General features: G+C 36.9%; 1 protein-coding gene and 1 pseudogene across 3 annotated transcripts; both read right to left on the reverse strand.

The window, feature by feature from the left end:
• Positions 1-648: 648 nt before the first annotated feature.
• Positions 649-4180, reverse strand: LOC120126254 (annotated as a pseudogene).
• Positions 4181-5978: 1798 nt separating this feature from the next.
• On the reverse strand, positions 5979-9032 carry LOC120126264 (COP9 signalosome complex subunit 1-like). Of its 3 annotated transcripts, none has more exons than XM_039144494.1 (6): positions 8510-8932; positions 8114-8434; positions 7337-7453; positions 7153-7238; positions 6765-6999; positions 5979-6366 (listed from the first exon to the last, which is right to left on the reverse strand). In XM_039144494.1, the coding sequence occupies exons 1-6, from the start codon at positions 8930-8932 to the stop codon at positions 6190-6192; spliced, it is 1359 nt and encodes a 452-aa protein (XP_039000425.1). In that variant the 3' UTR covers positions 5979-6189. The 3 variants fall into 3 exon arrangements, with proteins under 3 accessions (XP_039000425.1, XP_039000431.1, XP_039000434.1); XM_039144500.1 differs by lacking the exon at positions 5979-6366 and adding an exon at positions 6399-6565 and having other exon boundaries at positions 8510-9032; XM_039144503.1 differs by lacking the exon at positions 5979-6366 and adding an exon at positions 6411-6575 and having other exon boundaries at positions 8510-9032.
• Positions 9033-9693: the final 661 nt, after the last annotated feature.

Below are 9693 nucleotides of genomic sequence, written 5' to 3' on the forward strand. Positions count from 1 at the left end.
TTTGCACTCTCATACTCGATTATTTTTTGCTAATCTGGTTGGAATGGTGAAGCAACTCATCTAATGATGGGGTGTCGGCATTTTGCATTTAGTTTCTTCCACTTTATTCAAGTCCCCACACCCACACCTCTGTTTTCTTCTTCAACCGGCAGCTTCATGTGGGTTCCCCCATTTACCCTTTTCACTTCATATTGCCCATTTTCCTCTTTTCCAAATACTAGGTTATAAAGAAACTTGTTCAATCTTTTCGTCTTTTCAAACTACTCAACATCACATCTGACTTCTAACTTTTTGATACAACAAAAGGGTAATGCCTTTTTCTGCTTTGACTTCTCCCTATAGCCATAGGCGTCCCTTTTCCCACTCGAGATCTTTCTTTTACTTTTCAAAGGTTGAAGTTTTTGGCATAAATTTCAACTTTTTCTCAAATGATGATGCATTATGATTCCATGCATTGTACGTTTTCCTGGAAATGAAACCATCAACATATAATGCCTGGATGGTAATACAAAGATAATTATTCAATCCACCGACAACCGGTATTCCAAATAATACTCCATGCACATGCATGTATGTATCATCCCCTATTACAAAAAATATACAATCTAATAGCACCAGGTTTTTGGATAACCCTTCCATGATGAATAATCAAACAACAAAGAACATGATCACAATGGTGATGAGGCAAAAACAAAGCAGCATATAGTTAATGACAATCTATATATGCTGTCAAATTACAATCTGTTCTTAAAGCTAACATAAATTGCAATATTTGCCCCTACTGCCAGAATGCTGTAGCTTTTTTATTTTTATACTCTTTGAAAATCTACAGTTTCGAGTTCTTGATATAAATATACCAAATAAGGAAAAAAGAAACAAGATTGCATCTATGCATGGGGAAGACAACTTGGCTTCAGATAATTAACAAAAATGAAATGAAAAGGAAAATACCAACATTATAAAGAACAAATCTGTCTCAATGAGATGGTGAAGTTAGCTTCCAAAACGTTTTCGTTGCTACCAGGATTTTCTCTCTCCCATGTGATTCAGGTTCCTTGTCATGTATAGTAGGCATCCACCTTACTGCATGAGCTATGCGAGCCACTTTGTCGATTACTTCAGGAGAATCTCGAATCACAGCCGTTCCTTCTGGACGCAAAATCCTATCCATCTCTACCATTAGGTCCACAAGGCTACACCTGCAGGAATATTAGAATTGATGAAGGTACTTGGAAGTCAAAGGATGACAGACAACATGCAAAGAGTAAACTTAACTGAGTGATCCATGCAGTAATACTGCATGAGTCCATTCAATAGCAACACAACATGCAATGACTATCATAGGATACAAAGGTGCAAAAATTGCTTTGGGGGGAGGGAAATAAGGTTAGTTAAGGAGCGGAAAACTATGATATAAGCAGGCATCCAATTTCTTGCATAACCAAACTGATAAGGGCAGAAACTTGCCTTGATCATACAAATGCAAAGAGAATTCAAGGATGAAGTCGAAAGTTATATTTACCTGCTCTTGCTTGAATCAGGAAGCTCTACTAGTGATTCAATGCCAGCTACGTGGATAAAATCATAAGTACGGGGATATGTTGAGAAAGGCTCACACCTGCAAACAGCAATCGATATCATTAGGTAATCAAAATGTTTTCCCTATAAGTATACATAATCCCACAAATAAAGAGGAATCCAGAAGACAAGCAACCATAACAAACACTAAGAGAAGGATAAGGACAAAACATGCATCTAATTTGATAGTTAAACACTGCAGCACATAGTTATTATGGCTCCAGTTGAAGAATCACTCGTCCAACTAAATTACCTAAATCAAAACTAGTACAGTTTTCATGGGAGGTTCAATCAAACAAAGGAATAAGCAGAAGGTTTTCTTAGGGCAGAAAGGAGCAAACATGGTATTTCAATGGGGAGATTTGTCACATATAGTAGATGACAAAGCACTAACCGTATACAAATTGCTAGCCTTTTCAGAAAATAAGGATAAAAAACCCTACAGTAACTCACCAATCATGGTATAGTCCAATAAGGCATCTGTCATATATAACACCAAGAGTTAGTGGCTTTCTAGCAGGCACAACATTCATCACCCATACTGGATACGAAGTAAGTGCTGCTGCAAAACCTCCAAAAAATGCATTCATGTCCATGACATTGCGCACTGCTGGAGTTCCAAGCTTCAGATTCAGAGTATTCTTATAATAGGCAACTCTCCTTGTCCACCGCCTTGTGTCTGCCTGGAACAAATCAATCCCGTTTTTCATGACCAAAGCCCTTGAAGGAGCTTTTGTTAGCCTGTCTGGCCATTTAGGAATCATCCCAAGAGGAAATTCTCCATTCGCAAAAGATGTTGGAGTCACACATCTTCTTAACTTAAAGTACCTATCACAACAAAAGAGAAAAGAAACTTAGAAGAAAACAATATTTCAGTTCTAGAAATAACAAGATCATAGTATACGGGCGGCAACCAGGAACCATCCTTCATACAGCTAAATTTTGAGGAAATTCATGTGATTTCTTGAAGAAAATAAAGGCAGCTCCTAATAAGATTTCTAAATTCTCTAAATGCTTTCCATAGCAATTAACATGCATTGCTGGGTTCATTTGATTCATCACAGGATTCAAGCCCAAATTCATTTTGGTTTGGTAGACATGAATCTCCATCAGCCTTTTTCCAAATGACTGTGTTCCCATCTACAGCAATCAGCTCATAACACAACGCTCTTGCCACAGACTGCAGTTCTGCCCACTCCTTATCTTGCTTAGGCCACTGTACAGGGGGTCCAGAGATGACCAAATACCCACCAGGTCGTAATAACCGATCCACTTCAACGAAATAAGTTGCATCTGCAAAAGCCATAATCTTCCCGTTAACTCTGAACAAAGAGATATAAAACAAGAATACATCAAAAAACACTCCACAAAGAGACAAACATCCAATATAAGCTGTGAAAGGGATCAGGCATCAAGAGCAGTGAATTAAGTCAAATGCAGATGACGGAAACGGGAGTCTGCGAGTGCCGAGCACTAGAACAAAGGCTGGTATTCCTCTTTCCAATGCAAATTGTATTTGTGATTTGTGCGAATCTCTAGGAGCAAATGAGAGTGTCAAAATGCCCTCTGATAACAATGAACCCCCAAAACTAGCAACCTGCAAAAGGATAAAGGATGATATACAAACAATACAAAACTAGAGTACGAGCATAACAAGATAGATTACTATACCAAAAAAAAATCAACTTACCCCGCATCCCATATCAAGGGCAGTCCTTAGAGTTCCGCCGGTTATGGGAATGTACTGCCCGAGTTTCTTGATATATGAGTGGCTCCATCAGGGAACATTGTTCCACCACCAGGGAAAATAAAGTAAGGACCTTGCTCTTTCATCCATCCTTGGTGACCTTTCCTATCAGCAATTTTGTTGTGTGGCATATTGGAATGCCATATCTAACCATTACACAATTAAAACCGTTAAGTACAACATTAATAATTCACTTCCATTTCCTAAAGGAACTAGTCTATGGCAATATATAAAGATTCTATTTAATAATAATAAAAAGAAACCCCCAAAAAATCCACAAATTTGTTACCTTATGCAAGCTTTCAGGCCACTGAACCGGAATCTTATAACCAGGAGGAGGAGGGATCAAGCAAAGAGGCATTTCATCAGGCAAAGGGCAATGCCTTTCTCTGTACCAATTCATCTCCCTGCTCAGCTGGCTGTTACGCCTGGGGTCCTCACACGGCATATGATCAACGGAATCAGCGGGGCAGGCTTCGATGGGCTTGTGGTGGTGGCCGAGTTCCACCAACGAAACCAAACGATGACGCTGCCTCGGATCCGACGTGGAGAGAAACAGGGCTTGTCTACCGGAGGCGGACATGGAATCCCCGAGAGGGGTGAATACTAAAAGGAAGAACAAGAGTACAAGGGCGAATAATACGGCGGATACGATGTCCAAAACCGTCCATTGCCGCGGGTTCCGTTTGGACGCAGGTAGGTTCACGTGACCCATGCTTTCGGATCTCCGATACGATCAGTCTAATGGTTTCGGTTGTGGACCCAGATTGGGGTGGAAGGTATTTTAGAACATGCCAAGCGAGTATTAGAGGGATGAGTTTTATGGGATTTGGCCTTTGGGGACAATGGGAGCGTAGCGTGGCGTGTGCGGTCGGTCGACTGCCATTTTAATTTTACTTCCTAATTCTTCTGTGGAATATGGTCGCCTCGGGGCATCAAATAATTAAGGCTTAGATCTTCCAACCCATACATTTCGTTTTCTGCCTAATAATTAAGGCTTAGATCTTCCATAAACACCAATGGGTTTTAAAATGTGCACAAATTAATGTATTTCTTTTGGTGCCATTGTTCTCGTTGATAAAAAATAGTTCAACTTAAAAAAATGAATTATATATATTTTTTTATTTTAGGTATTAAACGTCTAGGCGTTTCATATTTTATCTCATTATTATCTTAAGATTGATGTTTTAATATTCGTATAAAAAATTGTCACACAATATGTTCATTATGCATGATATAATTTTTAATTTCTTTAAAAAATCATAAATTTTCATCAAATTTTTAAAATCGCTTTACACACTATTTTTTCGTGGTCAAATAAATTATGTTAAATATATAAAAGGTGTTCAACTTATGTCCTTTTTTAGTTTAGTGTTTACCGTTTATTTCATTCCAGTTTAGTGTTTAACGTTTTATTTTATTACTCAAAATCAATCAAGTCATGATGGACCGTTAGTTTAGCTGTTATTAAAAATGCCCCTGGCATATTTTTTTAATATTAGAAAATAATTTCTGAAAATAAGAAACTATTTTGTTTAAGTTTAGCGTCTAACGTTTATTTTATTCCAGTTTGGTGCCCAACATTTTCCCTCTCTTCCTTTTCTTCACTCTTTTTTCTGAAATTGAATTCAAAAACCTTAAATCAATATTTGAAATTGAATTCAAGAACCCTAATCCAACGACCATGACATCTTCTGAATATGAAGGCAAGCGTGGTGGTTCCTTTAGCAGACTTCACCATTTGAATACCTTCCTTTTGAAAACCATCAAACTGCAACACAAAAATCAACCGACCATCAAAATAAGCCGCGAATCTTTTCCCTTTCAATCATAAAAATGTCATTGATTAGCACAACATATTAACTCACATCAGTCGTAATCGAGAATTCAAAGAAAACTCATCGAAAACTCATCGAAAAGAACTCCAGATCGGGCCGCCGATTCTAGACCAGTGGCGGAGAAGGGGAAGAGAGGGAAAGAAATATTATGTATCAAACTAGAACGAAATAATTTCTTATTTTCAAAAATTATTTTTAATATTAAAAAAATGTCAGGTTACATTTTTAACGGGTTAACGGTCAAACTTAACGGACCGTCACGACTTGACTATTTGGGTAACGAAATAAAACTTTAGACACCAAACTGAAACGAAATAAACGTTAAACGTTAGACACTAAACTAAAAAAATGAGCATAGATTTAACACCTTTTGTGTACTTAATCCAATAAATTATAATCATCCACTCTTTATAACACCAAATCTCTACAAATGATTATTCCATTCATTCATCTTCGTAAATTGACAAACGAGATGTTTCGAACGTAAGAGAATAACGATCACAACAAACAGGATCAACGAAAAGAGGTGCCATGAATTGAGCCTAACAACTCTTGCAACAAGAGAATACTGATGCAACAGAATGACGTTCATCGGAAACAAATGAAATACAAGGAAAACAGATTTTAGAAAATTTTAGAGACCTTTGAGGAGATTTTTGAGAAATTAGGCATTTTAGAGCTTTTTAAAAAAAATTGACTTTTTTTATTTTGAAAAATTAAAGTAATTAAATTTTATGTCATGTGTCATAGATACATCGGGTGACATTTGATTATCAGTGACAAAATCAAATAAAAGACCAGGGGCAATGAGCAGAAAAGAAGAAAAAACAAATAATTCCAACTCGAGATAAATTTTGAGTATATACAGAACAGTGTACCCCAAAACCATCTCAAATCCACCATCATGTAATGTCATCAATCTCCATTTCAAGGGTCTTACAACAGCGCCTTGGCACACCAAGAATCCAGGCCCAGCAAGACAAGGAACCTTATCAAGAAAGTCTTGGTAATGATTCAGTCCAGAATTCAGATTTTCCTAGAAGCCCTAAGATTGTATTCATGCTTCAGAAGATTTGCTCTCAGCAGCATTGCCCTCACATCCAAATCAAATTCATTGCCAGTCTGCAAAACCCGCTGGTAAGTTGCATTTCTTTGATCCGCATGACGTGCATAAAGAATTTTGTTGTGCGAGTCAATCCGAGCCTGCAGAGATATTATAATCATCACTGTAAAGGATATATTCACGCATAAGGTCCATTTGATTTCATTCGAAATGACTTCCTTCACTCCGGGGATCTAAGGGGTTAACTCTACTTCCCTCCCTAACTGTTTTCACACTTTGGGAAGGTTCTGATTTAGAAATTAGGTAATTCACTTTATTTGCACTTCTGATCTTCACAATCTGATAGTTCCTATTAAAAATGGGCAAATACCAATTCAAATCTAAAGAATAAAATCACACTTATTGGTCACCGAAGAGATGAAGACTAATAAATAATAACATTCAGATGGATATTAGAGAAATCATATATAGAATCATGTGCACATGCACCAATGAAACTTAAGAAAGCATAATACAGCATACAGGTGAAAAACAATACCTGTATCTGGTTGTCAGCTATCAAGGATTCAAGTTCATTCTCAAGACCTGCAACACTTGTTTTAAAGGCATCAGCCATCATTCGCAAATCAACAGACAAGAATGGGTGCGTGTACTGGATAAGAGCTTTGCTCCGGATTTGATCATACAGGATCTCAACATGGTCATGTATATGGATGTCAAGCATCAGGTTGGATTTGAGGTTTCCAAGATATTCCAAGCAGGAAGCATAATGGCTTCAATAAAAAAAACAAGGAACAACTTAAAAGGGATTCTTATCAATTGAGCACACATAAGGACTTGCTGAAACCCAACGTCACGAGATAAAAGATTGTATATCATGATATTAACCACAGAAAATTCACTACATATTAGAAAGATAATAATACCTTGAATAAAAATCATTAATAAGCTCCCTTACTTCAGGTACCAACTCCAAGAAATTCCGGAAGTTGATATTGTCAATAACTTTGTTCTGCAAAATTAAAAACATTGTATGACTTAGATATCTAGCAAACAACAGTACAACACTGCCAGAAAATAAAGGGATCAGCGGACTAGAGAGATTCATGCCTTCAGTTCAGTTCGATCAAAGCTTGCAAGTGCACAAAGTCCACCATACGTAGCAACATCTTGAGGAGCAATCACTCCACTGTATGAATTCCCCAATTCAGGACCCACCTCCAAGAACTGCACACATAGAAAAGACAATCAATCTAGCAACAAAATAGCAATTGCTCAAAATAAAACTCACCACAAAATCCCACTTGTTATATTTCATATAAGAAAATTAATAATCAGTACAGGATAACCAATAGAAGGATGCCTCGGCCTCAAAAAGCATAGAAAGCAAACTTGGAATTAATTAGCCCAACAAACTTTTAGGGATTGCTCCAGATAATGGAAGCAGAGCTAATCCTCAAGGCACCATAAAATATTTCTACCAAAATGTACACCAAACCCAACACCATAAAAGATTCCAGGCTTCCTTTTAGGAAAGAAATGCTCCAAGAATGCTTAAAATGTAGAATGTTTACACTAGGTTCATAACTTATATGAAAAGACTCCAACCCAAATTGTGCGGCTTGATAGCTTCAGAACTCGAGTTCTAGAAAATGACTTAGTAAAGGACCAGAACTAGAATGACAAGATTGATATAACCAGTTAACCACCCATTTCAAGATAATCATAAGTAAATACTATTATCTTCTACACACTTCAGCATTATCAAATTGAACATATCAGGAGAAAAAGATAGTGCATGTCACGATACTTAATCAAGAATAATGAAATCAAAATCGCAACATTTGAATTATTCAAGATAATCAAACAATTTATGAGCCAACAAACCTTACGAGCAGCAAGCTTGTACTTCTTAGCCTCCAAATGCGCCAATCCAGCAGCACAGCGTAGCTTAGCAGTAGTGGGAGGGTCAAGTGCTTCGGATGTTTGCTCAGCCTTACTAACGTAGCTTGTCACATGAGTAAATTGACCCATCTCAATACTCACAAGAATTGCACTCAAGCACATCTGAATAATATGCTTTGACGTAGTACAGTAATCTCGAGTTCGAACATAGCTTTTAAAAGCATCCCCTAGTGCACCATGAGCATAGTAAAAATCTCCAAAATCATTGTATCCCATTCTTATACTTTCTTTGATTAAATTCGTCTGGAAGTTAGAAACCAAACAAATTATAAATAAAATACTAGCTTCTAGAAATTAACTTAAGAAAAATCGAATTACCCTATAGGCATTGAGTTCACTTTCGAGCTTATCTTTCCTTTGCTCAGCTTTCCGATCAACCGTAGCGCACCACGCGGCATCCATAGAGTAGTCAGGACCCAATCGACCGTCGATCTTCTGGACCACTTCACGGAAGAGCTGAGTGTTCTCCCCCCTTTTGATCTCATCGTAAGCCATCCTTAAGGCTTCCATTTGCATCGCGGTATTGTCGCAGTGGTCGGCAATGAATATGAGCCGCGTGATCTTGGTACGGCCGGAGTAAAGGCCAGCATAAGCTTCGATGTCTAGCTGTTCGCCACTAATTATGGGCCGGTTCTTCCGCTCAGTTGTCGACGTTGAGGACGACGGCGCATCTTCTACACCCCCGATTCCGTTCGCACACATATCTTCCATCTTTGGATTCGAGATGTCTTCTCCATCCATTTTGAGCAAAAAATTGAAAGAATTATAAATGATAGGATATGGGAATTCTAGGGTTAGGGTTTGTCCGCGAACTGTTTTAGTTCCTTGTCACAGTATTAGGATGAATATCCTTGGGGGAAGGAATGACCTGGCAAGTGACATCTTATAGGAGTTTGCCTGCCTTCCGAACGATGTCGTTTTCTATTATGCAAATACGAAGTCCTCCCATGTATAATAGAAGTCAATTTATCATATTCCACATATTAATTAATCAATTCAGATCTAATATGAATGATTTTTCTATTCCAATCCTTTTTTGTTATTGTCATAACGTCTCAAAAAAAATCGAGAAATTAATTTTAAGATTTCGTTTTTATTAAAATGAAATTTTATTTTAAATAAAAAAAAATGATTCGAGAGAATCTTCACTAATATTTGTTAAGAGTGTGATTTGATCACTCAAAAAATATTTTTATTTTAATAAAATCTAATTTTAAAATTTATTAAAACAACTTTTAGGTCTATGATCCCAAAAAAAATTCGAGAGTCGATTACATGTAGAGGAAAATTAACACTACCTAGTTGATTAATTACTATTTTTACAATAAAATTTATAGATTCAAATATCAATTTAATTCATGATCCCTTTTATAGTAAACAAATACAATGTTATTCAGCCTATTAAAATTTTAGAGAGAAAATTAATAATTTGTGCATTTAACTAAAGAAAGTTAACCATCTAATATAAGGTAGAACATCCCTATCATTCCAACTAAAGCGAT

Source organism: Hibiscus syriacus, unplaced genomic scaffold (assembly GCF_006381635.1).
Source record: "Hibiscus syriacus cultivar Baekdansim isolate YM2019G1 unplaced genomic scaffold, ASM638163v2 tig00001349_pilon, whole genome shotgun sequence".
Lineage (NCBI taxonomy): Eukaryota > Viridiplantae > Streptophyta > Magnoliopsida > Malvales > Malvaceae > Hibiscus > Hibiscus syriacus.